A 27,533-nucleotide genomic window follows, 5' to 3' on the forward strand; every position below is an offset into this window, starting at 1 on the left:
TTATGCAAAGTCAGAGTCAAGGTCTGAACTTGTCAAACTCATGGTTAGCCATTTTACTGACTTAGAATGACAAAACCGGTGTTTTTAATAAATCCAAAGCCACAGAAATACTCAACAAAAACCTGCTACTTCAGATTTATTTGACTTTTTTTCACAGTTCACTAGCACTCAGAAGAACAAACAAGATGCTCTGCTTTTACCCTGTGTGAGGGATCTCTCTAGCAGATCTTGTCTCTTTTGGCTGCTGCTCATGACAAAGGCAGAGCTCAGCCTTTCTAGGAATCACCACAGAGCTGAGAGTGTTCCAGAGCAGGGTGACAGGCCAGCTCCTGGCCGTGCAGCTCTCCCCTCAGCTGCAGCCTGCATGCAGCCAGCTCCCAGAGCCAGCGAGGATTGCCATGCCCCAGGCAGGGAGAGCCCTGCCCAGCACAGCCACAGTCAGTGCCCTCTCCACACAGCACTCACTGTCCACACGTCTGGGCTCCAAGTATTTCCTTAGAGGAAAGGCCACGTAAATCTCAAAGAACAGTGTCAGAAATCCTGAAAGAATGTCTACTTGTGAAAGCACCTTGAGTAAAATCCAGGGTCTGACCATGACAACCTGAATGCAAACTATTTTGTGAGTATAGTTTTTGAAATTTCAAGTACATCCAGCACGTTTGGAAAATATTGTTTTAACAGAACATCGGGATTTTGTAATTTTCTTCTCTCAGAAAAAACCATCTAAGAAGGAACACAAAAAAATGAGGACATAAAAAATTATCTGGACATTACCAGCCCTCTGGAAATGTTTCTCTTTAGGACCACTTTTTATCTGATCTATTTTGACAATCCCTGTGCCACAAAACTAACAGAAACTTGAAGTTTTCTTTCAGAGGGGGTAGAGCAATTCAGTTACTAGCATTAAAGTTTGACTGAGATAGAAGCCAAGAGCAAGCTCTTCTCTGCTGAATTTTCATTAATAATCCAAGTTGCTTAACTTTTCTCTCTGGAAGCCAAACCAAACAAAACAAAGCAGGAATTGCCAAAGCAGAACAATTTCAAGAGCATCTAAACATAAACACCATGCCTGAAATAGGTAAAGAACAAATAAAGCAAAGCTATCTTCTTTTCTTCCATACAGGCTCATGACCCGAGCACTGGAGATCTGTAAATGCTCTTTATTCCTCCATAACAGCAAAAGGTTCAACTGAAGTTCTTGGTACTGTTTGGGAACTATATATATATAAGATAAATACAATTTTATTGATCTTATCCTCCTTCAAGGTTTCAGCATAAGCTCATGATGTCTGCAGGAACGCCACACGTGGCACAGGATAGTTGGGAAATTAGAACAGTCCCAGCAGATCAGATCACTGATCTGACTTGGCCAAGAGGGATCACTCATTGATTATCCCTGCCAAATCCTCTTTAAACAGAACGACTTGAAGAGGCCTTCACAGGAATAGCTCTTTTGAGACAGTCTTTTTATATCAACTGCTATACAAACATATTCCTCTGTTAAACTCAAACCCACACAATCTATATTAAGTACACGTCCAGTGGGAATACAATATGAATTTAGCATAATTTTCTTTAAGTATTAGATTTTTCCCATGAATACAGTAATTACTTTCTCAAGAACTCCTAAAATACATTCATAGATTAATTTTTACATTGAGATGCTATTACTATTAGACAGTCAAATTAGCATTGCAAGCATAAAATATATCATCAACTAAACTTACATTGACTGAAGCATCTGCACACAGTATTTCCTCAGAGGCTTTACGAGGAGCAGGTCTTGTAGGCAATGGATGGGGTGGAGGATTAGGGATTGTGTGCCATTTTAGGGGTATGACAAGCTTCTGCTTACTTCAGGCACATCATTACCTTTCATTCTCTCTCATACATGACAACACAGTTTTTTATCAGACCTCAGCCATGCTCATTACAATTATCCCAGATGTACTTGAGTGTGTTGGAATTTCTCATTACCAGAGCACAATTTATGCAGAAATCACTTTTATTCTTTCAGGAATGTGGTGGCCAGATATTAAACTGAAGGATTTAAAGCAGTTCAGTGGAGCTCAGGAAACGGAGTCACAAAGTGGCTGCGTGTCAGGGCCATGTCTCAGGGCACAGGTCAGTGCAGAGTCCCTGCAAGGGAAAGGCAAAGACCCAGAGGCCACAAAAATCTCCTGTCACTGACAGCAGGCTCCTGAACCCTATGAGGGTTTTGCACCGTCTCCTCTTCAAATCGCAGCCACAGACCCTCCCTTGCACACTACTTGTAGCCTCCTCAAGCAGTGCAGGGAAAACCAGCTCTTTTTAAAGCCGCTTTACGGCTCTCTTGCTGTGTTTGCCAGCAGCCCCTGGCGAGTGTGAACCCGGGCTGGCGGTGCGGACATCGGCGGGCTCGGTCCCGCACGGTGCCCACCCGCCTGTCCCTCATGGCCGCGAGCCCGGGGGTGCCGGTCCCGCACGGTGCCCGACCGCCTTTCCCTCCTGGCCGCAGAGCCCGGAGTGGCGGTGCGGGAAGCGGCGGGCTCGGTCCTGCACGATGCCCGCATGCCTGTCCCTCATGGCGGCAGAGCCCGGGGTGACGGGGCGGGCAACGGCGGGCTCGGTCCCGCACACCGCCCGTCCGCTTTCCCTCATGGCGGCGGAGCCGGGGGTGGCGGTGCGGGCAGCGGTGGGCTCGGTCCCGCACGGTGCCCGTCCGCTTTCGCTCATGGCGGCGGAGCCCAGGCGTGGCGGGGCGGAGAGCGGCGGGCTCGGTCCCGCACAGCGCTCCCCCGCCTTTCCCTCATGGCGGCGGAGGGGGCGGGCTGAGCGCTGAGGGCCGCGCCGGCAGGGGGCGCCCCGCGCGCGGCTATGGCGCCTCAGGGAGCGGGGCGGGTCCAGCCCGGGCGCGCAGGGATCCAGCGGGAGGGGAGGAGAGCGTTAGAGCCCCGGTGAGAACAGGCCGCTTTCCTCTAGCGGGTTCTCTCTTCATACAGAAACATTGCTCCAGCGGGCCTGAGCTCTGCAGGCAGCGGGTGAAGCACGGCGGAGGTGCCAGAGCAGGCAGGCCCAGCCCTGACAGTGAAGCTGCCCGGCAAAGATGGGCACTGAGGGGTTCCAGCCCACACCGCGCAGTCACCACTGGGGCCATGAGAACCAAAATGTCCTTTTAATGCTTGTGTCTTACCTTTATTAAAGGTGTTACAGAACAATAGCCAGAGCATGCCAATTTGCTAGCAAGGAGGTTAACAGTAGTAGAGAACAAAAAAGAGGATAAACAACGTACTGACAACAGGTTTCTCTATTTCTTTCACTGTTGTTGTCAGACAGTGATGCTGATTAAACAGTGAGAAATTGCCCCTGGAGGATACCAAAACCATTTCTTCTCCAAGCTTTTGCTTCACAAACTCTGGAAAACTGTGTGGAAAAGTTAAGATACCACTGTCTCTTCAGGAACCTTCTTCCTTTTTGGATAGCTGTCCACATAGCTTACAGACAAAACAGGAAATCTTTTACCAAACATCAGTAAACTTGCATTTTCACAGTAGCACTGGGGGGAAAAAAAAGTCTGTATCTTGCTCAAAAGGGATGAAATGTAACTGAACAACCTACAGCTGTAGGTCTGATTCTTTGAACACATTCTAGTTTCCAGCTTAGAGTAGAACCAGTCCAAAAAGACAGAAGTCGGCTCACTTGGCTTCAGAGGACCTTACACAGTGAGTGAGGCAAACGTTACTAGGGCTGCACTTCAAAAATAGAGTGAAGAAGTTTTACTCATCCACCATACCATTTATTTTCTAGTATCAGTAGGTGACCATCTTTAAGGAAGTTGAGGGACAAGAATCGAGGAATATACCAGCTGCACTTTACAGATTAACAGCCACAGAAATAGAAAGCAACTATACAATCTCAGGGTTTCACAGAACTAGTTTCATTTGTAACACTTGACGCAACAAGATTAACTGCAACAAGTGAAGAGAGCTACATCTGTAAAGTGCTATTTTTGTTAAAAGTGGCTAAAAAAAGCACATCTACAACAGATTTGGGTACTCGGTGGTGAGATTGTCGATGTCCTCTAAGTGTTTCATTTCAAGCTCTGTGTTTTTTGATGAAATTGATGAGCCCATTTGTTGAGCTATCATGAGATGTCACTGGAGCATCTGACTCCAGTTCAGGCTCAATTTTCTTGGCAAGTTGTTTTCCAAGCTCAACTCTGCATTTATAAAGGCGGGAGAAGAAAGAAAAAGCAATGTTAGTGCTAAAAACTTACAGTATTTACTATAAGCCATTGATATTAAAAATAGAAGCCAGTAAAAAGTAACTTCCCAGTGAACACTGTGATGTTTTATCCCTCAAAAATTACTCTAAGTATTTAACTCAGTGCCATTCATGAAAAACTGGAGTTATCATTGTTCCTTAGCTGAGCAGACAGCTCAAATTACAGGATGTCTAAGTGAACATTTTGTTTTCAGAGTCAAGCAGAATGTTTTCACCTCGGTATTCACTTGTGTTATGCAGCCTGCCCCAGTGCAGAGTGCACTCAGCTGGCTCCTGTTCACTGTTAAACAGGACAGTGCTCAGAACACTGATTTGTGTCACCCAAACAATGCCCAGCTGAGCTACAGCCTGGAAGCACCCCCAGCACCTATCCAGGAGTTACAGCCCCACTGTCTAAGAATCTAGGATATTCCAACAGCTGCAAGAAACAAGGCTGGTTCTACAGCATCCCCACCTTGCAGTTTTGGATGCCATTCTGGAATTTCATGTGTGGCAGTAAAAGCTGTACTTACTCCTACCACTCCTGACCTCAGAGTTTATAGCAGACATCAGCTTGTACTAGACACAGTCTGCCATTTTCATGTTCTGCTACAGTATTTGGTTATAGAACAAGCTGTGGTAGCACAGCACCAAACAATGCATACAAAGATGAAGGCAGCTTAGTGTAAACTGATATTCTACACCTGTGGAGCAAATGTGCTCTTCAGAACAACCCCTCACAGCACAGGCAGGCTGCACCTGAAAAATCTTATTTCCCAATCCCTCTACCTAAGCCATACAGTATGTTTACAGGTCATATTACAGATGAAAGAACCTGATTAACTCCCGCCTGAATTTTTCAGTGACACAGTGACAGACTCCCCCAAGCTGCTGTTGCACACATGGAGCTCCAGCACAGCCCTCAGTCACAGATGCAGCCTGCATGAAACCAAGGGCTGCTGCATACACAGACCTCTGCCAGAAATGCTGTCTCTCCAGCACAGGAAAATTAAGAGGGAATCAATCTTTTGCTCATCAGATGCCACTCAAACTGCCTACTAATCTAGAGGTAAAATAATTCTTTTTTCCATGCTATAGGGAAAACATTTCCTTTCCTAATTCTCAGAGCATATGTTCAGCCTCCTTGACTGTTTTCCTCACTACTGCATCTTTTTTACATTCATAGTATTTTTCTAAATTCAGAGGTCCTTAGCCAAAATTGTTATCTACAAGTCATTATGCATTATAGCATGGTAACCTATCCCCAGAAAATCTGTTTTCATTTGTAACTATCCCATAATCATGTGCTCCAAGTATAAAACCCTTTTGATGGTCTTTTCTCTAACTCATGATAGATTCAAGAATCTGTCAAGAAGTATACAAGAAACAAAGAAACAACAAGAAACTTACCCCCACTGGTCATAACTGTTAATGTCCCAGACAACTCCTTGAACAAATATCTTGTGTTCATACATGGCTATAAGCAGAAAGAGATTTATCAATAAACTCGATCACAAAGTCTCCATTAGAATTCACAGATGAGAAATGTATTTACTTACCAATGATGGCTCCCAGGGTGAAGGGGTTGAGTTTTGTAAACATGATGGAATTGGTTGGCCGATTTCCCTCAAAGACCTTTCAAAACAAGAGATACATTGTCACCCAGTATGTTGTAAAAAGTACATCAGAAACTTGCAGGTTTTGTCTTCGTTGGAGTCCACACTGGACTATTTGCATTAGCAGCAAATACAAAGTTCTGAAAGCTTTAAAGACCTTCAACCATAAAATTGTACAATTCCCATGTTTTTTTACAAACACAATGGAAAATATGTCCCAAGCACCATTGCTGGCCACTGTGGCCTACAAGAAGTAACCCAAGAGTCACTGGGCAGGGCTGAGATAGCCCACATTCCCTGGAGCACCTCCAAGGCCTCAGAGCCACAGCGTGCTCCCAGCCTGCTCCCAGTGCCCTGCCAAGGTGCCATCAGTGCCACCCCATCCTGGCTGCCCTGTCACCCCAGCACAGCCCCCCGGGCACCTTGTGGGGAAGGAGCTTTTCCAGAGCGTCCCCGCTCAGCCCGGCCGCCTGCAGCTCCTTGCGCGCCTCCTCAGGAGTCTTCCCTTTCATCAGGGCCTCTGTCTGAGCCAGGAAGTTGGCCAAAAGGATCTAGCAGGTGGAAAGAAACACCAGTTACTGTTTGCATAGCTGGAATACTGGTACCTGGTGCTTGAGCCCATACCAAGACCTAGTCTAGACTTACCAGTCCATTTTAGCACTGTGGCAGTACAAGATGTATCAGTTGTAACATTGGCAGTAAAAAATGTATCAGTTTTAGCTACTGCTTCTTACCTCAGAGTGCCAGGGGACTCAGTTACTATTAACACATGTGCTAAAGTCCATGCATCCAAAGACAACCAGGACAGTTCTGCAGAATCCTGCTCCTGCTGAAGCTGGCAGCCAGTGTCCCAAAGGCACCAGAGGAGCCTGGACTTCACACAGCCCTTTCACCCAGTATAGTCTATGATTTTATCTCATTCTACACCATCTCATGGAAAGCCAGGTGCAAGGATTAGTCAAAGGTAACCCAGCTAAGATGTGTTTGGTCATCTGTATGCAGGAAAATCCCTACAGTTTACCATACACCAATCCCTACCAATGCAGTGCAAGGTTCCAACTTATTGCTCCCTATCTAATGTTAGACAGCAAATTTGTGGTTTTATTTTACCTGAAGACACAATAAGTCTTTTACAGCCAAATGAAACTTTTTTTCCCTCTTCTTTTGTGAATTCATACTTCTAATTTTCACCTATATTTGGTCTTACTTGACAAAAGATTACTATTACACAATACAAAGAGCACTTGTAATCCGAAATCATGACAAGAGTGAAATTTAGTGACTAAAGATTCTTTTTGTGAAGTATGCAGAAAATAGTTAACCTGAACATGTTTCCCCCTTGGAAGCTAAGAACAATCTTAGTTCATTGAAAATCCTTAGTCAGATGATAAACTAAAAACTGGACAGGTTATGAAGATCTGTGTAGAAGGCCATCAACCCAGCCATACCATTACATTCACCAAATTTTGTTCTAGAATTTAATTCTTGAAAGCTTCCTCAGAGATGGTGCCACATCAGGTCTGAGAATTTGCTTCTTCCTACTCTCCAAGAACTACATGCCTTAAAATTCAAGGAATTTTAAACACTTAATTGCTCACTCAACTCTTTCCAGCTTCAGTAGGCCCACAGGAAACACCACTGAGCTGCCACTGCAATTCCTTCAAGAATAAACATACCACTGCATTACATATTACCTATAACTGGCAATTATAATCTAGGTACTTTTAAATCTGTTGTGAACGTTGACAGAGCTTTTGTGTATAGTTTGAAAGGGACAGTTAGAAATATCACATACTGCAATACCAAGTAAGCCTCAGTGCCTTGACCACAAGAGAAGTGGTGCCCTGACAAAGAACTCACCTTGTGATGCAAGCCATTTCTGATGGGGTGCTGGGTCTGCACTGGGATCAGGAAGTCACAGGGAATCATGCGAGTTCCTGTAAAAAAAACAGGTAAATAACTCTGCATCAGGTAAGTCTTAGAAAACCTTCACTTCTCACCCCATTTTCAGAGTTGCTGGAAGACTCAGTCATTTGTACAAGCTTTATAGAAGAGCATTATTATTTGCAGCAGGGGGAAGTAACAATACAGCTCAGGAGTTTCAGCTTTGTTTGACCTCCTTAGTGTAGTTAAAACCTGCATCTTGTAGCCTTCACAAGCTACTAATTAAAAACCCCACAGCAATGTGATGCTAGGTTAGACAGGAGTCCAACCTCTAAACAAGTGCAAACTCAGCAGCCTCCTGCAGTCATTCAGACTTGAATTCCAGAACAAGGTATTGACCAGTTTGCTCACCTTGGTGAATGAGCTGGTAGAAAGCATGCTGCCCATTGGTGCCAGGCTCTCCCCACACAATAGGGCCAGTGCTGTAGTCCACACGAGAGCCTTTCTTGGTAATGTATTTGCCATTAGACTCCATATCACCCTAAAGAAGGGAAGGGGAGGATCACTCAGTTTCCATATATACTTCAACTACAATAAACAGTGCTTGTTTATAGGAATTTTCTAAGCATGAGGGATACAGCTGACTCATTTATGGACATCAAGATAACAGACATATGAGGAAAAGGTCTTTAAGTGAGGAAATAAGCTGGTATCAATTTTGGCACCAGTCTCTCGAGGCAATTGAAGGCATGCATTAAGTGACTGCACTTTTATCTCCCTCATGCACTGAGGATGCTGAACCAGGGCAGAACGTTGCCTGCACTGGCTGCAGGCTGTGGCCAGCCCTACCTGCTGGAAGTAGGCAGCGAAGCGGTGCATGTACTGGTCATAGGGCAGCAGGGCGTGCGTCTCGCAGCCGTAGCAGTTGATGTACCACACCCCCAGCATGGCCAGCAGAACAGGCACGTTCTTCTCCAGGGGGGCAGTGTGGAAGTGATTATCCTGCATCACACAAAGCAAAGTTACACTTCTGACAAAGCAACTGCCATCCCTCCCAACTCCTCCATTGTTTATAGTGTTGTGTTGATCCAGTGCAAGCTTCCCACAAACTGTCATTTTATCATCATTGATGAGGACATGGGGAGCTGGACAATCAATGTGCCTTCCATTTCCTTACTAACAACTCTTTAAGAGGAACAAATCTGAAATGGGCATCCAACACTCACCATCCAGTGGGCTCCTGCAAGCAGACTCTCAAAGTTGTCAAAACCTAACAATGGAAAGAAGTCAGTTTTTATTTACTATTACAACTCAAGCTTCATTTTTCCTATAGAGACAACTGAGAAACAGTTTTGATTCCTTGTATGCAGCAAGGCTCCCAACTACTAATCAAGTTTAAAGCTGCACTCAGACTTCTCCTGATATTGCATCCCATAAGCCAGACATTCACTTATGCTTAAAGCCAGACTTCAGAGCAAGTCCAACTTCATGAAACATAATTCAAAAACCTTTGCCTAAAATCCCCAGGCAGAATGAGCAACTAGAAGGAAAACAGAGGCCTTTAATACAGAGCCTACTTTGAGGCCACATAGTTTTTAAGCAAGTTTGAACACTTAATCACAGCCAGTGGGAGACATCTGCCAAAAAAACAGGGCAAGGCTAGCACAGCAGGGATTTCTGCACTGGTGTGAGGAGAAACAGCTCTAATAAGATATTCTCAAAGAAAAAGGCTACCCCTCCCTTCCCTGTTCTTGCTAACAATTCACCTGAGCTTCCTTTGCTTTTCAGTTAGGGTATCTAAACCTCCACTCACTTTCCCAAATGAATAGCTTCAAGGCTAATCTTTCTTGAAAAAACAGAAATCCTGATTCATACATAGCAATTGGGAGGTGAAGTGTCTGGACTCAAAGCAGCAGCTCTACCTGTGGTCAGAGGCCAGCTGTGCCAGTTGAGGGGCCTAAGAGAAAGAAGTGGAGATAGGCTGGCATGTCAGCAGTCAGCACCAAATCTGCCTGACAGCAGCAGTGAACAGTTTATTGCAGATGAAACAGTAAGTGCCTGACTTGTTTATTTTGCTCTTATAATAGGTTTTTCTACACATGAAAACTCCTATTCATATAATTCCAAAAAACATCAAACCCAATGTTATTCTTCTAATCCCAGTCTAAGGGAATTCTAGCTTTTGCCTAGAAAAATAAATGACATTATAGTTTCAGACTTTAAACATCTGAAAGCAGTGATGAGGGAACAAATGTAATCATCAGGCCCTATAGCCTAGACAAAGTACTGGAAGCAAAAGGAATTAATAGCAGAAGGACACTGTTAACAATGCTAAACAGAGCTCATATGCAGAACCAGAAACAGGATTTTGGTGTTAGTGTGTGTATACTCACAGATACTAAATACTCTGCTTCAAGTTTAGCAGTGTCAGATGCAAGGTCAGATTTTCAACCCTTCTACAGCTTTACATAAATCAGGCACTTTTGGCTTTGTGACTAAAGCAATGCAATTTGACTATTTGTCCCCAAATACGGGGTAATTTCCAAAACTGTATTTGCAGTATTAAAATACCAACATTTCCATTACATTGCAGAGCATTTTTTAGCACCCACATCCAACCACTCAGAGTAGGCAGGTAAATGGTATTTGCCCCAAATCTGATTCACAATCCACTATTGGTAATGCACTCCATAGTTACATTCCTGAAGCAAACAGGGCAATTCTTGGCACAGTGACATCCCAGGAACACCTACCAATATGCAGGGCAATGGAGAGACCAATGGCAGACCACAGGGAGTAGCGACCACCAACCCACTGCAAACAAGAAACAGCTGAGATGGAGAAGTGCAAGGCTTTTACATTCAAACTATTAGAAAACAGCAGTGTGTGTTTAGACTGTTCCTAGCAAAATCAATGCTCCTTCTGGTGACAGTTCACTGTGTATATTTGGCATAGTCAAGAGAACCTGCAGTCTGAAGTTATCCTACTTGTCCAATTTTTATAACATCTCTTAAGTAAATAGCTTGATTCCAGTTAACTTCCAAATCCTTAATTTGTCATATATAGCTTGTATAACTGCTTTCATAAAGTCACTCCTCTAAAGGGAAAGCCTGCTTCAGCAAAATTCTGACACTTGGGAAAGGTAACATTCCAAACAACTTCTGAACAGCAGCTTATTTGTCAGGCAATTAGTCAATGAGACATACCAGCCTGTTTCTAATTAAGTATAAGGACCAAGACTAAGGGCAGTATACTTAAAATATGCATCTGCTACAAAATCTCCAATCAGGCTCCCATTTCTGATGTCTGACCTTTACCAGGCCTAGGTTATATACCATAGACACCAAGAGGCAAATGTCACAGCTTATAATAACTACATGCATAGAGCAGTAAGTCAAGACTATCTCCTGTTACTCAACAGCTGATTAGACAGCCAAGAACATGGAGGACTCCTCTTCAGACCTTTGACTGGAAAATTTTAACAGACTGGGAAAGAGTTGTCAATTTGCCTTTAGTCAGAGCTCTTCAGGTATTGAAGGGCACCGAATACAACTCCTATAATTTAGGAGCTGCTGTTTTAGAAACTGCTTTTGCAGTTTCAAGACATCTAATTGGAATCATCTTACTTGCTTCAGAAAAAGCTAACAGTTAACATCTACCACATAATATCAGACATTTACTTACATCCCAAAACTCAAACATGTTCTCTGGGTCAATTCCAAAGTCTTTAACTTTAGGCTAAAATCAACATGAAAAAACACCGTCAGTAAAACCAACAGTCATAAAAAGCTTTATACCAAGCAAGCAAATACAAGTTTGATATCTATTAAATAAACAATCCTACACTACATCTATTTTAAAAAAAGCATTGCATCCATCACAAAAATTACATTTTCATTTCCAGAAATAACTATCACTACTCACTATTAAAAAATCAAGGACATACATTCATTTCCTGATGAATCTAAGTGGCCATAGAGTTAAAGCTGGACTGACACTCAGTTAACATTTACCAGAAGCATAATGTCAGTCCCTGACACCCTGCCAATGACTGCAGTGCTTTTCTAGTTACTGACAGTCTCTCTGCTTCATACTTTTGCATGAAGCACCACACAGTGTGCTCATCATAAGCATTTTCAAACTGCCTGCACTATTTCAACTCTTTCAACTATTTCACTATTTCAAACTCTGGAGTTTGGAATAACATTTGCTTATGTAACTGCAGTCACACAACTTAGGCAATTAGAGGTAACACTCATTAATAACAAGTCATTCCAAGCACAAGAGCTCTTGATTTCAGATTTAAAGCTCTAGCAGAAGAAGCACACATCTATAATCAAAGTCCAGTCTTAGTACAGCTCAATACTCTAGAAGTGTTTCAGTTACTCTGAGTAGGTAAAAATAGGTTTCCATTCAGAAGGAATGCTAAAATTTGGTATTCAAGCATCTTAAAGGACAGCCTTCCTTGCTAGATTTTAAGGTAAGGCTGCCTTAAAGGTACATAGGAAAAATTAACTAGATTGACTATACTTACAGCATTGGTAGACAAGGCAACAAAATGCTTGGCCACAGCTGAAGGCTTAATAAAAATAAAAAAAATAGTTAGATCTACAATGTTAACTATTTTCATTTCTGGTTATAAAGCTGATCTGCTACCATTTAAACAAAATGCTGTTGACAATCATCAGTTGTTATTAATTTGAAATCATCTTATTCACATTCAGTGTGGGATTTGGGAGCATACCCAAAGAGAACCCTCTGGGATATTCCCATCAAGGCCTCCAGAGAGAGGCACAGCCTCTCCTTCAGTGTGTGCCCAGCCTGGACACCACCACCACAGCCCTGGAGCAGATGGAGCTCAATGTGCACCCACCACCCTTCCAGCCAGGGGCAAAAAACCAAGACAATTGGAATTACTGATAAATGTCAAGCTCCAGAGGCACACTTCAGTCTTTCAGAAGGTGCTGTGATAAGGATGAGTTGTCTGAACAGCAGTGTAAGGAGGAATTTCAGAGCCCAGCTTTCAAACTAAGTACAGCTACCCTGCCTGGAACAGGTCACTGCCCATCTTAATTACCTGAACAGGCACTATCTGCTTTATTCCTTTAAGAGCTCAAAATAGGAGAGAATGAGCCAAATACAAGGTTTCTATTCATAGCACAGCCATCTGCCATAGAAATGTCAGTGTATTGTTCCAACCATAGCTTCACCTCTAGTTTTTAAAGATTTGGCAATAATTTAAAGGTAGTACCACACACACTATTCTTGTTTTTTCATTACTAGTAGTTCTAGCAAATTATTGGTTAGCTCTAAGCAAACACTACATTCTATTACTTAAGAGGCAAGATTTGGAGGAACAATGCATGAGAACCATTTATAATGAAAAACTAGTGAGTTATCACTTCAATTGGACAAAATAGCCTGTCATTACCAAAGCCCTGAAATGATCTAAGTACAAATGCATTTAGCACTGTATCAATGATCATTTGCTAAGCTGATGTTGGGGCTGTTACTGGCTCTGCTCCAAGGCACACAGAATGATTGGGAAGAAATTGCACAACAAAATTCTGTTACTTCAGCTACACATCTCAGACTTACATCATTAGCAGCACGCAGGAACCACTCTTTGGCTGTTTCTGCATTGGTGATGGTTTCCTGTGTGGTGAAGGTCTGCACAGTGGAAAGCAAATAAGTAAAACTGTTCTTAACATGGAAACAACTTCAGGTTACTAAAGCATCACATGTCATAACTAGAGCAGTGATTCTAGATGTTCATAACACACAGCTGCTGCCAGATTACAGAAAAAAGCAAGCTTATGAATCCAAGTAAACACTAATATTGCTAGATTTACCCATCTAGTTTTAAGCTAGTATGTATTTGAAATTGGAATAACTATTCCCCATCTCCTGCCTTCCCATTCCCCAAACTGTTTTGTAAAACCTTGAGACTAAAGTCCTCTACTTTAATTTTTTAGTAAAAGACTGAAGTTTTACTGTTCAACTAAAAACAAACTAATTGAACATCTAAACAGGATAACCCAGCTGGACTGTCCTATTGTTCTTCAATTCCTACTTTTTCATGGAAGAGCACTCATTTCTGCCAAGACTCTTGTCATAATTTTTCTTTTGCTGATTAGAGGAAAACATTTTCCTGCTTTATGAAGTGTGCACAGAAGTTCAGTCATGCGGTTTTGCAAGTATCTACAACCATTCTGATTTATTCAGCCATCAAAATTTAGCTTTAAGGGTGAACACTAGATTCATCCTACTCTCATCCATCTCCAGAAATACTTCATTATAAAACATAAGCCTGTTATGGAAAGAAAAAAATGCCATTCATCCTCTTCCAAACATATCCAATTAGCTAACTACAGTCTGGCAAACAAACTCAAGTGTTACTCTTTCAATCTGGCAGTTTTCTAAGCCTTTGAACCGTGATCCCTGGACTCAGTGATTGCAAGTGACCATCAGTATTACTTTGTGCAGTTTCCTTATTGCTCCATAAGCTGTTGCTCAGCTGCAGCAGTGCCAAGATAAGCTCATGAGCACCGTGCAGAGCATGAGCAGCACTGCACACACATTCACTTGCTGCAGATTGCCTCCATCAGCAGAAAGGTTCTACTGTGCTTGACAAACGAAGGCAACCCAAGTTACATAACCATGAAGTTTGTCTCCACCTCCTTCCTCTGCTCAGACAGAAGCATTCCTCAGAGGGAGAGGGCTGCTGGCAATTATTGCTTACAGAGTCACTTCTTAGCAAGGCAAGACTTAAACACAGCTATTCAGTCTGCAGTCAGAAATAAGCTGCTGCTACTTCAGAAGATGACACCTATCTTTACCTCTAAGTAAAGCAGCTTAGCATTTATAGTGCTCAAGGAACTCAGCATTTAAGTTATTTAGGTGAAGGTATTGTGACTACCCTATAAAATGGAGATTCTTCAAGTACATGCAATTCATTAATGCAAAAAACCAGCATTTAACAAGTACACTGTACATAAAATAAAGGATCAAAAGTCCTTTAGGAATGAAATAATATCCAGAACTTCAAAGAAATAACTACGTTGGATCCTACATTCCACCTACAGAGAAGTGCAGGAAAATAAACTTTTGTGAATAAAGCTAAAACTTGCACTGACTGAGAAATAAACCCCAGACAACATGAAATTGTTCCTGTATCTTATTTAGGTTAAGTAATTCTCAGCATTTGACTTACAGATCCCCAAGTATTTCAGCAGCCAACACAACCTTGTACTGCAAGTTCAGAAAGAATCACAACAGGCCTGTTTAGAAAGAATCCACCTGGAATCCCCTGGTCTGGATATTCCTGTGGACAGCCCTCCCTCCTGACTGAACCCTTTACAGCAGGGCAGGCCAAGGCAGAGCTTGTGTCAGACATACCTTTGATGCAATGATGAAGAGAGTAGTGTCAGGTTTGAGTTCAGCCAGGGTTTTGGCTATATGAGTACCATCAATGTTGGATACAAACCAGACACGAGGGCCTCCCTTGGAATACGGTTTCAGGGCTTCAGTTACCATCAGAGGGCCCTGCACAGAAGCCACAATGAGATTTTATCCTCACTGGAAGCATGCACACAGAGATGGGCAGGGGGTATAGAAGTCAGGAGCTTACCAAGTCAGAGCCACCAATGCCAATATTGACCACATCAGTGATTGTCTTGCCAGTGTAGCCTTTCCATTCACCACCGCGGACCCTCTGGGGCAAAAAAATTAACAAGAGACACAATGACCATTTCATACTTGCACTAAAGCTACTGATGCTAACCCAGGACCAGCAAACAGGCTTTGTTTTCAGGTATTGTTGTAGAAAGTTGCCAAATAACAGCTTTCAAACCTCTAGACCTTAAGGCCTACACTCAGAGCCACCTTCTTAGCCAGACATTGTGCTATGCCTAAGATAGAAGCAAAAACACACTGAAATATCAAACACTCAATGCAGTTAAAACTCCCTCTCTGTGTGAACTGCTGTAGCATTTATAGTGTTTGCTAAGGCAAGAGACATCTATCCAAAAATGATAAAATCTTGGGCATTAAACTATGTGCAACAAATATTTCAACCTGAAGCTGTTCTTCAAGTGTCTTTAATTAGAAAGAGCTTCACTAACTAAACTGGAAGACAATATGAATAAAGCCACAGAGATAAGAGATTTATTGGCAAACCATTCTCAAAGCTTCTCTTGCAGGTATGCTTTGCATTAGGATTTATTTCTGGGCTGCACCTTAACAGCACATGGTCTAAGTTCCTGCTGTATTCCTGTTCTTTAAGCATCACTGAAACAAAACAAAATTCCAAACATTAACAGAAACTCTACATTGAATTTTGTCCATCATCTACCACCTATGCATTCAATCTGTTCCAATCACAAAAGCAATCTTCCTGGTATCATGAATACTTCCAAGTACATTCCCCACTTCTAAAGCAATTTTTCTACATGGTGTTTAGTTATGCTGATTTTTGCTCTCCTTTGCTACAAATGTTTAAACTTTTCATTTTTCCAAACAGAAAATCCATTTTACTAACAGCATTCCTGTACCCCATAGATGATGCTGCCATAGTCTTAAAATCCCATCTTCTAAGTCAACTGAAACCAGCATCTTTGCTAATATTTTTAAAGAAACTGCTTAACATGATTTTTATTTTGCAGAGAAGATACATCCACATGAAAGTGATATTCACATGTTCTGATAGTTGAAACCATAGAGCAAACAAGAGGATGGCACCAGTGAAAACTCTTGTTTTGCACTACCAAAACCTAAACCAGCTAGAAATTCTACAGTGCCAGACACCACAGAATTTCCATGGCCATTCAAGTCTCACAGCATATGAAGAAAGTACCAAATCCACACCAACTGGTGTCAGTTATTGTGGCTTTGGCATTTATCATTAAGAATAGAACAGAATGCAAGCTCATTCTGCATAGAAGTATGAATTTGCAGTGAAACAGGGCATTACCACCTGGCTAAGACTCACAACAGCAACCAGGCAGGTCTAGGTCCTCACAGCCTTGTTTAAAATGCACTAAAACTACCCAGGTGGGTATTCTGCAAACAGAATAGAATTAAAGTGATTTGACCTAAACCCAGGAGATCCTTAAGGAACTATTTAAGTAGAGCATAATCAAATTGCAATTGAGCTGGGAACTCCTACCTCCCTCCTGATTTTACACAAATGTTAAGAGGCAGTTTCTACCTGGTGCAGCCAATTAGTTCAAAAATTAGCAAGAAATAAAGTAATATTTGAATGGCACTTAATGATTTACAAGACTTCCAAAGTACACACAAGATTACTGCTGAAGGAACAAAATCTAGGGAGCCCATTAAAGAAAAACCCAACTGGAAACAGGGAGAGAAAAGTGGATCAATAAAATCAGCTCCAACTCCATGCTTGAGCCAGAACTATTGTAAACCTCAGAAAAGGACCCAATTCACATGAACCAGTCTACAATCCACATGTAAGAACCTGGCTGGGTATAAAAGAAACACATAAAAAATAAGCTGTGGTGGTACTACACCTGACAGAAGTGCTTCATTTTGTCCAACACTTTGTTGACTTCTGGAACAACATCTTTCCCATCCACAAGGATCGGCACATTGGAGCGGTTTCTCAGAGCAATGTGAAGCACAGCTCGGTTCTGAAACAAGGGGAGAAAACTGAGATGAGGCTCTCTCCAAGTTACACCCCAGGGCCTCAGCTGCCTCATCCAGAGGGCAGTATAGTCATCAAGATTTGAAAGCCCTTTAGATTAACTGGGATTAGGAGAGAAGTGTTTCCAGTGTGTGTGCATACACACATCAGTGGCCACCTCAATCCCCCTCTCACTCCCCCGACTCAGTGGAAGGGGCTTACAACAGCACAGTATGCAAAGGAAGAGTTCACTTGGGAGAAAAGGCTCAAAAGCCCTTTAAAAGTTCAGAATCCAGCAATATTCATGACCCAGTGATCTTTATTTTGGCATGCTTTAGGTATTCAAGAATGAAATTGTTTCTTATTGATGACAACACTAAAAAAATCAATTACAACAAGCAGCTGAAGTTATTTTCTCAGGCATCTTCTCAATTATCCTGAGTACTCCATTTAATATAGGAAGAGAAATAATTTAAGCATTTGACAACAAAGAATACAATAGCCACATCCCTCTATCCACTGCCCACAATTAAATGCTGCCTGAACACTTGCACACCAAATATATTTAGTAGTTGTGCTATAAGAAGAAAAATCTCCTAGCATGCAGGATTTATGTTACTTCTCCACAGCTGCACATAAGTCAAAGCACCAAAATCTGCCCTGTGGTTTTAAGAGCTTAACAGTTTTAATCCAGAATGAAGGAATTAGTCAATACTAATGAACAAATTAAAATATTAGTCTGCTCTACCTCATTGTTCCACAATGAGAGGCACTGTGAGACAAAGACAACACAGACAATATGAACTGCCAAGTTATGATTTAAATACCAAATGCTAATTCAAAAATCATTGAGCTTGTGGTTACTGACTTGGAATACAAAAACCCTCTTTCACTTGCTAATTCAAGTATACCCACTCAGATTTGGGGTGAACAGAGAAATTTTTTTGCAGCACTCAGCCATGGAATGGTATTTGGTAAGTACTGCTCACTATCAGGCTTGAAGGATGCTTTGTCTGATCAAGAGGAGGCATAACTTGACCTGATCTCTATTAAGCAGAAGCATTCCCCAAACACCATGCAGGCTATAAAGCCTGTCCCCATGATGAGTGCTCAGATGAGTTATCCTGTAATGTTCTTTGCTCCACATCAAGCTCCAAGTTTTAACTCGTCTGGGACCAACACCTGGCAGTGACACACATGGGTGCACGATGAAGAACTTCCACATAAGCACACACCATGCAGCCAATGCCTGCAGCACCAAAACACAGACAAGTCTAAAATACTTGAGACAAAAATCCAAAGAATGTTCTAAAGCAGATCAAGAGTAGTGGACAAGTCAGTTCTTGCCATCAAGAAGCTCCCTCATGTCCAGCTGCTCTAGGTTTATTCATGCTGCTTGACAGCATCCTGCTTACCACCTGACAGTTTCACATTGTCCACATGCTCCTATTCCAGAGCCAAGCCAACTGGTTTGATATTCTATACAAACAAAAATTAGGTAAACCCCATCTAAGTCAGCTTCTGAACTGGAAGGAAGTACCTGAGGAACAGCCTGATAGAGGTGTTCCTAGACTTACAGGATACATGAAGTGGTGTCAAGACAGCAGGAAAAGAGGGAGCTAGCAGCAGAAACACATCAGAGATTGATATTGTGTTCACGTGCTTTCTGTGCAAACTGTACCCTTCTGACACTTCAACTGCTACACCTGCTCTCAGTACACAATGAAGAACAACTCCATAATACAGTCAGAGATAGGCTAACCCTGTAATAAATTGTGTTCCACGAGGCTAGTGAAAGGCAGTATGAGACAAAACCTCCAGACAGATTTAAGACTCCTCACCCTCTTTGCCTGCTTTCTTTTCTCAGTAGCTACATCTGTGAAATGAAGGCATTAATACAGAAGGAACAGGAACCACTTCTCCAGTGAAACTGTATTTCTTTCTGTCTGTGCCTTTTCACAAACATGAATCATTCACAAACAATACAATGTCCAACTGCTGAGTTACTTTAAACAAACAGCTTGTGCAATAGCTAAACCAGTCAATAGCCAACTCCAAGGAAATACTGGTTTCTCTGAATTTGCCTCAAACATACTAAATAGACTTCATTTTTAATGCAGACTAATTAAACCCACTGTACTGTGGAGTTCCCAGTTTCCATCCTATTTTTAACATCAGAAAAAGTACAGTTGGTTTTCTATATGTTTTAGTAAAGATTTAACCATAACTAGAGCCTTCAGATCTACAAAAGGAGGAAGGCACTCATCCTCTTACTGAAATACATGGCTGATTTCCTAAGACTGTTTATAGTCTCAACTGTTAATTGTACTGAAAAACAAGCAGCATCACAGTCCAAAAGAGAAAGTCTTACACAACCCTCCCTTCACACCCTTTAGGCAGTTTATTAAGCTTTATGAACACTAACACTAGGCAAAAGGCATGTAATGCAATACTCTGCTCCATGTCCTTTGTATGGTCTAACTCATCTTCCTCTCCACAAAACAGGGAAGAGAAAAAAAATACCACCAAAATCTCTAAAATAAGATATACTGAAGGAAGGAGGTATTTTTAGTAAGAGCTGTAAAATTTTCTCTTGAAGTAGTGCAGCAAACATTCCAATCACTCAGGATTTCAATGAAGTATTTAAAGTTAAGTTTTTTCAGACTTTGCTTACACAGATGCATAAACATCCATAATAAGCACAAGTAAAGTGGAAAGAACCATGGACAGAAATAGCCTTACCTCAGTGAAGTTGATCTTCTCTCCACTAAACATGCGCTCTCTGGCACTTTCCACACCCCTTGACTTTGCCTGAGAAAGGTAAATATAGATTCCTCTTAAAATAGTGGAAGTCAACACATATTACAAAGGTCCAGCTACATTAAAGAGTATGAACATTTAACACAAGACAGGGAAACAAATTATGATGGATTAAAAGACTCACTAGATTCTAGGTAAAAAAAATATTATTTTCCTTTTTCAAAGCACATTTTTATGCAAATATGCATTGAAAAATGGCTTTGTAACTCAAGGCTAGATGACAATGCAAGAATTTGAATCCTGCCAAGACTTGTAAACAGATGCCTTTTAACTTATATGTTAGCTAATGTTTATAAACAGTGCTAGAATAGTGAGTTACAGGTAAAAGTTATTTTGTTTATTAATGCAAGATTTTAAATAGTTACCAGTTCAATCAGCATTTTCATCACTTCTTCTGTAACAAGGTTCTTGGAGTAATCCAGCAAGATGTCCCCATGGTCAGTGTTCAGGGTCAAGCTGTCAAAAATCAACAGGCTGTTAAATTGCACATTCCTGAGGGGTGACTGTTCTAAGGATGGCAATGGTAACTGTGCTGTAGATTACAAAAATAATGGGAATCCTAATTAGACTAAGTTAGTAAAGAAGAGTGACCAATTTGCCCAAAAAGTTTCATAAAATGACTGCTGTTTTTTTGAAAATCGTGTTTTCCCACAATCTGAATTACAGTGTCCACTTTCTGCTTGTGAAAACCCAAACACAATTAAGTATATTTGATGCATAGTTGGACAATCACATTGTTTCCACTAGCATTTTCTAGCAATAATCAGCTTTTTCCTAATGTATTATCAGTAAAGAGCTTTTCACATTCTTCTGCTGCTGGAAAATTAAACTGTCATCCTACAGGTCCTGTCATTCTTTCACACAGAGTCTTGAACAAGTCTAATTTAAAATCTATACATCCTGAACAGAAACATTGCCAACTACTATGCAGAATTAAATCTCATTTGTGCATGGTTTAGTCTCACTATCCTCATTGATTCAGTGGAGGTCCCCAAACTATTTAACAAATTATCTGCAAGCTACAGTCTAACCCATCAGAATACAGGCACTTGTAGGTTCACATCTGAGAGGAAACAGCAATGGTAGCCCAGCAGAAACCAAGTGAGCCCATTTGTATTTACTATCCTTGTATCTATATGATACAAGGTTCTGTAGCTCCTCTAATCCTTTACAATATTGTTTTGGCAATTTCTTCTTTGCAATAATTTCCAACCAAATCTATAAATTACTCTAACTGAAGAGCTGAATTCTGTAAGTCAGCCTTTGATAAAAGCACATCTCACTTTCCCTGTTGCTCCACACACACCCCACAGGAAATTGTAGCCATCTAAATTCTGTGTTTCTGCTCTGTTCATTGTGTCCCTTGCTGCTTCTTTCTCAATACCTGAGCACAGAAACATGCTCTGTTATTTTAGCCACCACATATTCCTGATATATATTCACAGGGACACACCACAGCATAATACACTCATAATACATACACTCATAATAATAAGAGTAAAAATTGCTCTTCATACATAACGTGACAGGCAAGACTCTTAAAAGGAAGAATGGAGCTGAACTCACAATAACAGTAATAACCAGCAAGGTCTTATCATTTCAGTGGTTTCACTTACTGTTAACTTCACTAAATGTTCATTAACAGTAACATCCTTCTTATGGTCTTAAAGTATAAGCATGAATAAGGAAAGGAAGGTGTCTTCAAGCACAGTCTCAGAACTGTGTTTCTTTAATAAGTGAGAACACAGACAAGCAAGGAAAAGCACTATCAGTGCTGCTAACCCCCCTTCTCCTCAGCAGGCTGCCAACAGCAATCCTGAAACCCTGACCCCCAGCACCAGGAGCCCTGAAATATGGCTACCTAGGGGAAGGACTGGTTTGCCTCACCTGCCACAACTGTTACTCAGATACAGCATGGAAAAAAAAAAACAAGCCTTTGATATTTGATGCAATTTATTTAAAGACATCTCAGACTTGAAGACATTTCACTAATGATACAGCAAGACCATCAGCATACTAACAGGTCTTCAGTTTCACTTCATTTCAGAGAAGCAGAACGCTTGGAGATCTCCTTCTACATTAAACAGCAGCTGATAGCCCCTCCAAGTGTTCTACTCCACAAAGAAAAGGATTTCATGTTTACTTGAGATGTCTTCCACCTACAATTCATTACTTTACATATATGAACGAAAATCGATCTCACTAAGACCAGAAGACAAAATCTCTCATGAAATTATGGCTGGATTCAAGCCACTGCTCATTTGAAGAAACTGCAGAAATGTGCTGCCAAGACTTTTCAGGCAAAGCCAAATCAAGTAATGGCCACCAGATTTAAGTTGCCACACACAAGGTGGAGCACAGAGTGTACAGTGCAATGCTGTGGATCCATCCACCCTCTGTTCAAACAGAAGCCCCAGGCCCTGCAGCCGAGCTGTGCTCTCCCAGGCACCCCCTGCAATGCAGCAGCTGGTGGTGGTGCTGCTCAGGGGGGACAAGAGCCTTGTCACGTAGGCCACAGCCACCTCCAAGTGATGCTGCCCTCAACCTGCAGCATCTCAGTGATTGCATCTCCCACCACATTCTCCAGTTGCACTTACTTTCCATTTACTCTTATCCTTGACAAGGGACAAGCCAAGCAGCAGGAGTGTCATTCTAACACTGTGTCAGCACCCAGACATCCCTCACCTGCTGAGTATTCTGATGGCTGCATTTTATCTCTTCTAACCCTTTCAAAGCCAGCAGCTTTCAGTGAACAACCCACATTGATAAGAACTGTTCCTATCAGGCCTTACCTCACCACCTTGGGTGGCAAAGAAGGCAAAGATCTCTTACAGGTGTGGCTACACTCCTTATCAGGCAAACAGGACATACAAATGCTGAACTAGGAAAAAAAAGGAAGAAAGGATTTTTTGTATACATATTTGAGAGGATGCAGTCAGTGAGTGTAATGTTATTCCAAAAATATTGAATAGATACGTGTACCCAGATTAAAATACTCAGATTAAAAACTATTCACACCAGTTCTGAAATTCCTCCAGAATCAGTATCAGGAAGCACTTTCACCTGGGTAGGTTTCTCTTTTCCTTCTAAAGGAAGGAAGTCAATGATTTTACAACAAAATCTTCCAGAACTAAAAGATATTCATAAACCTTAATTTCACATGAAGGAAGTTGCAAATGACACAGGAGCACGTGGCCAAACCTCCAGACTACAGTTTTCCACAGATATTAACTACCATCCTCCTGCTGATCTGGCTCAGAGCAGCCCGCACTGGCAAGAGTACCAGTGAAGCTATCAGCTCAGCAATTGTGCTTTGCTATGAGGAAGTTCTCCTGGACTAGAATGAGATGGCTTTGCAGGAAACAGGACTGAAATAATTAAAAGAATGGATTAAGATAGATGAAGCAATCTTAAGATACTGCAACTGTTTACTTATGGGCAGCACAAAAGGACATGAATTAGAGGAGGTATTTGAAATAAAAAACCTCAGTAAAGACCATTTCACCAAAAAATACTGGAGATAAGGAAAACTTGCAATGGGAACTAAGTCTATTAGTGAGGATCCAGCAGATTTAATAAGACATTACTGATCAATTTCTTAAAAAAATAAAAAAAAGTCCTGTTAAAAGGGCCAGGTGAAGCCAGTACTCGAAAAATTCAGCATAGTTTTCCCATCAATTCAAGTAATATTTTATCTCACATATATATATATATATATGCAGGACTTCATATACAATCTTTACTTACAATGTAAGAATTTTCAAATGAGCTCAAAAGGGGGAAAAAAATCCCTTTACGCAGGACAGGAATGAAAAGCTTGATGCACGCAACAAGTCTTATCACAACACTCTAGAATGGAAGGTCGGTTTATCTCTATCACTCAGGCTCATCTTAAAACCCAAATCTGGGATGAATCTCATATTAGACTTTTCCGACTGCTGCTATAGTACAACAACGTAACCACACACGCGCCGTCTCAGCACGGCCTCCAGCAAACAGAAAATACGTGCTCTACTTCACAAGATGAAGGCGCTCAACGTTATCACGATGCCTCCACTTGTTACTTCCTCCCCTACGCGCTGCAAGGCATTTTCTGTAGCAGCGATGGCGTGAGGCGAGGGAGGGCTAAATTCCCCCGCTGCCGCCACAGGGCAGGCTCGTAGGGGCGCAGGGGGCTCCGGGGGATGCGCGGCCCCTCGCGATTTTATCGCGGAGCTTATCGTGACTAAGCACGGCGTGCGAGAGGCTGCGAGTGCCGCCCCACAGTGCGGCTGTGCGAGCGCAGCGGGCGCTGTGCTGCCCGGCACGTACCCTGCTGCAAGGATGAGTCAAGGGCAGGCGGCGCGGCCGCCCCCCGGGCGCTGCGAGCGGCTCCCCCGCCCCCGGCCCGGCCCCCCCGGCGCGTGTGCCCGGGCCGCCATCAGCCTCGCACGGCCCGGCATGGCCCCGCCGTGGCGGACACGGCACCGCGGGCCGTGCGCCATCCGCTCCCCGCCGGGACTGCGCGGGGGGAGCGAGCGGAGCGGAGCGGGGCCACGCCAGCCCTGCCCGCCAGGCCCGGCCGCGCCGCACCCTCCGGGGCCGCGGCTCCCCGGGCCTCGTACGCGGCACCGCCCAGGCGCGGCAGCCCCAGGGCCCGCGGCCGCTGCCCCGCTCAGCCGTGGGGCTGCCCGGCCTCACCTGAACTTCTGGAAGCGATCCTTGTCGGCCTCGAAGAGCTGCCGCAGGACGAGCTTGGAGGAGTTGGCCTTATGCCACTCCACCAGCTTCTTGAAATGGGGGTCGCCAGACAGCGCCATGTCCGCAGGATGAGCAGTCGAGGCGGGATGAACCGGGCAAGGCAGCAGAGCTCTTGCCGCCGCTTTCGCTTTTATAGCGGCGACGCGGCCTCCTGCGGCCGCCCCGCCCCGGCCGGGCCCGGCACGGCCCCGTCCCCGCCCTTCGCCGTGGGATTCCCTCCGTGCCGCGCCAGACGGGGAGGAGCGGCCGCGGGTCCCGGCGCGGGGGTGGCGGCGGGGACTGGAGCTGGAGCTGGAGCTGGAGCTGGAGCTGGAGCTGGAGCTGGAGCTGGAGCTGGAGCTGAGGCTGAGGCTGAGGCCGAGACCGAGACCGGGGCCGGGGCCGGGGCCGGGAGCCCCGGGGAACACGCAGCGCTCCCGGTTGTACCTCCCGTGTGAGGGAATCGCGGTGTCCCCACCACGGCTCAGCGCCTCCCGGGGCCAGTGTCCGCCCGCGGCTGTGCGGGTGCACGGTGAAAACGCCGTCCCTGGTCGGGCTGGTTTTACCCCGGGCCGGGCCACGGCCCGTCCTGCGACAACGCTCGAAGGCGGCCTCAGCACCAGCTGGGACAGGGCTGGTGACAGCGGGGACAGGGCTGCGTGACACCCGCACTGCCGCAGACGCGCACGCCGGGGCACCGGGTGCTGCCCTGGGTGCCGGACCCCTGCCCGTGTCCCCGGATCCCAGACCCCTGCCCGTGTCCCCGGATCCCAGCCCCCTGCCCGTGTCCCTGGATCCCAAACTCCTGCCCGTGTCCTTGTTGCCCTCACCCCTGCCTGCCACCCCGTCCATCACACCTGGCTAAGCTCTGGGCAGGCCGGGGCAGGCAGAGCAGCAGCTGTGCCATCCTTGGAGGCAAAAGCTGTTCTGGGCATAAAGCAGGATGTTGTTTAAACTTGGGTGTGTAAAGGAGTTTGTCAAATTCCAGAGATTGCATTCTGCAGCTTAGGGGAGCAAATCCCAGTGAAATCATGTTTTAAGCACCTAAGCTCCTTTGTGGATCTGGGCCCAAATCAGAGTCACAGAGCGTGAACTTGACTCAGAGCACTAAAATCACAGCCCAAGTCTTAAGCTGCAGAATCAGCATCTTGTCCTTGTTGCAAAACAAAAAGCATTCATAATTGATCCTTAGCAAAAGTCCTTCCATACCTCGCTCTTGCTTGTTTCTAAGGTTTGCTTTTTCAGACTTAAAATAACTGTTTAATAGACCAAAACATTTTTTCTTCAGCAAAATAAATCTTAATCACTTGATATATTCTCAGGGGTTTTTTACATCTTTGGAGGCCACTCTCAGCCTTGCCAGTCATAGGTTTGGACAACTTCACCAAGCCAGAGCTGCTTCTTTCATGCACCCAAATCTGCCTGGCCGTTTTTCACTGCATGTGGTTCCCTGTACACCTTCAAGTACAGCAGGAAAATTAAATGGCAAAAATTAAACTTTGGAGTTGATGCCACAGAGGAGAACACAAGGGCCCAGTAAGTCTTTAAAAAGACATATCATGCACACTGCCATGTCACCTTTACATATTTTCCTTCCTGTCCAAGACCTTTAGGATACAACCCTAAAGGTTGTATCTGAATAATCACAGACTCCTTTTCAGTCAGAAACTGTAATCCAGGTGTAACCTGTGATATAAAGTTCTTTGGCTTAACAAATATCTTCTATTAGTCACAGGGAGAGAGCAAATACCCTTTTTAAAAATGTTAATCGTACTGACAGCATTTGATATTCAGCCATGAAACTTCTGACTCACCTGTCAGATTTCTCTCAAATCAGAGGAAGCAGTATTCATTAAATTGTTCTTACCAGATCCCAATCAAATCCAGGGGTCTTGTACACCCATTTTCCCAAGTTTCTCTGCTGTTATTAGCAGTAGGCATTGTTCTCAGAGCCTCTTTCTTCTGATCAGCCACAGGTCTGCCATGTTTACACACTAACAGCCACTTCTCCTGCAGGTCCTCCCAGCTGTCCTGTCATTTTTAAATTGATGATAATGTCTCCATTTTGCACCAACTTTTCCACCTTTATTATTTCAAAACTGGCAATTCCCATCCTGCCTTTCACTGTAAAATTTGCATGGTGTCTGAGCTGTTACTGTCTTCATGTTCAGGATTTCACAATCAGGTTACAAGGCCTGCTAAAGGTCTTTTGACAATTCTTAAATCCTCATTCGTTACTATACTTCTGTTTTCTGGCCACCTCACTTTTCCACTTCCTTTCCAAATTAGAGAGCCACATGAGCATCTTACTGCTCTGATCACAAGAATTGTTATTATTGAAATAGTTCTTTCCCTTTTCACACAAAATATGAAACACAAAATATCTCAGTCCAAGTCTGAATTTCAGTTCATTCATTTTTGACTGAGACACAGGTCTCAATTTTGTTTCCCTTTCCCTGTCTTATTTTATCATAGTTGTTGCACTATTTGAATTATCTCAAAATCCTCCATCTCTTAAACCTCGAAGATCTTCAAGTTTATCTGACCCAATCCCAAAGTAAGCAGGATTTTGTTAACTTTACATTCCAAGTCTACAAGCATTCTTATGC

At 43.3% G+C, this 27,533-nt stretch overlaps 1 protein-coding gene across 1 annotated transcript; it reads right to left on the reverse strand.

Moving 5' to 3' along the window:
• Positions 1-3,149: 3,149 nt before the first annotated feature.
• On the reverse strand, positions 3,150-25,158 carry GPI (glucose-6-phosphate isomerase). The gene is made up of 18 exons (XM_054640572.2): positions 24,886-25,158; positions 20,571-20,661; positions 20,128-20,196; positions 17,273-17,392; positions 15,373-15,456; positions 15,141-15,287; positions 13,341-13,412; positions 12,277-12,321; positions 11,427-11,480; positions 10,496-10,556; positions 8,969-9,012; positions 8,592-8,744; positions 8,154-8,283; positions 7,719-7,795; positions 6,281-6,409; positions 5,802-5,877; positions 5,653-5,719; positions 3,150-4,198 (listed from the first exon to the last, which is right to left on the reverse strand). Exons 1-18 carry the CDS (start codon positions 25,002-25,004, stop codon positions 4,075-4,077), a joined length of 1,662 nt encoding a protein of 553 aa, XP_054496547.1. The 5' UTR covers positions 25,005-25,158; the 3' UTR covers positions 3,150-4,074.
• Between the last annotated feature and the right edge of the window lie 2,375 nt (positions 25,159-27,533).

This window comes from Agelaius phoeniceus, chromosome 12 (genome assembly GCF_051311805.1).
Source record: "Agelaius phoeniceus isolate bAgePho1 chromosome 12, bAgePho1.hap1, whole genome shotgun sequence".
NCBI lineage: Eukaryota > Metazoa > Chordata > Aves > Passeriformes > Icteridae > Agelaius > Agelaius phoeniceus.

Coding starts and splice junctions, on each gene's coding strand:
- GPI (XM_054640572.2), bottom strand. CDS start 25,004: ATGGCGCTGTCTGGCGACCCCCATTTCAAGAAGCTGGTGGAGTGGCAT. Junction 11,481..12,276: donor TTGCCTTGTCTACCAATGCT/GTAAGTATAGTC, acceptor TGTTGATTTTAG/CCTAAAGTTAAAGACTTTGG. Junction 10,557..11,426: donor ACATGTTTGAGTTTTGGGAT/GTAAGTAAATGT, acceptor TCTTGTTTGCAG/TGGGTTGGTGGTCGCTACTC.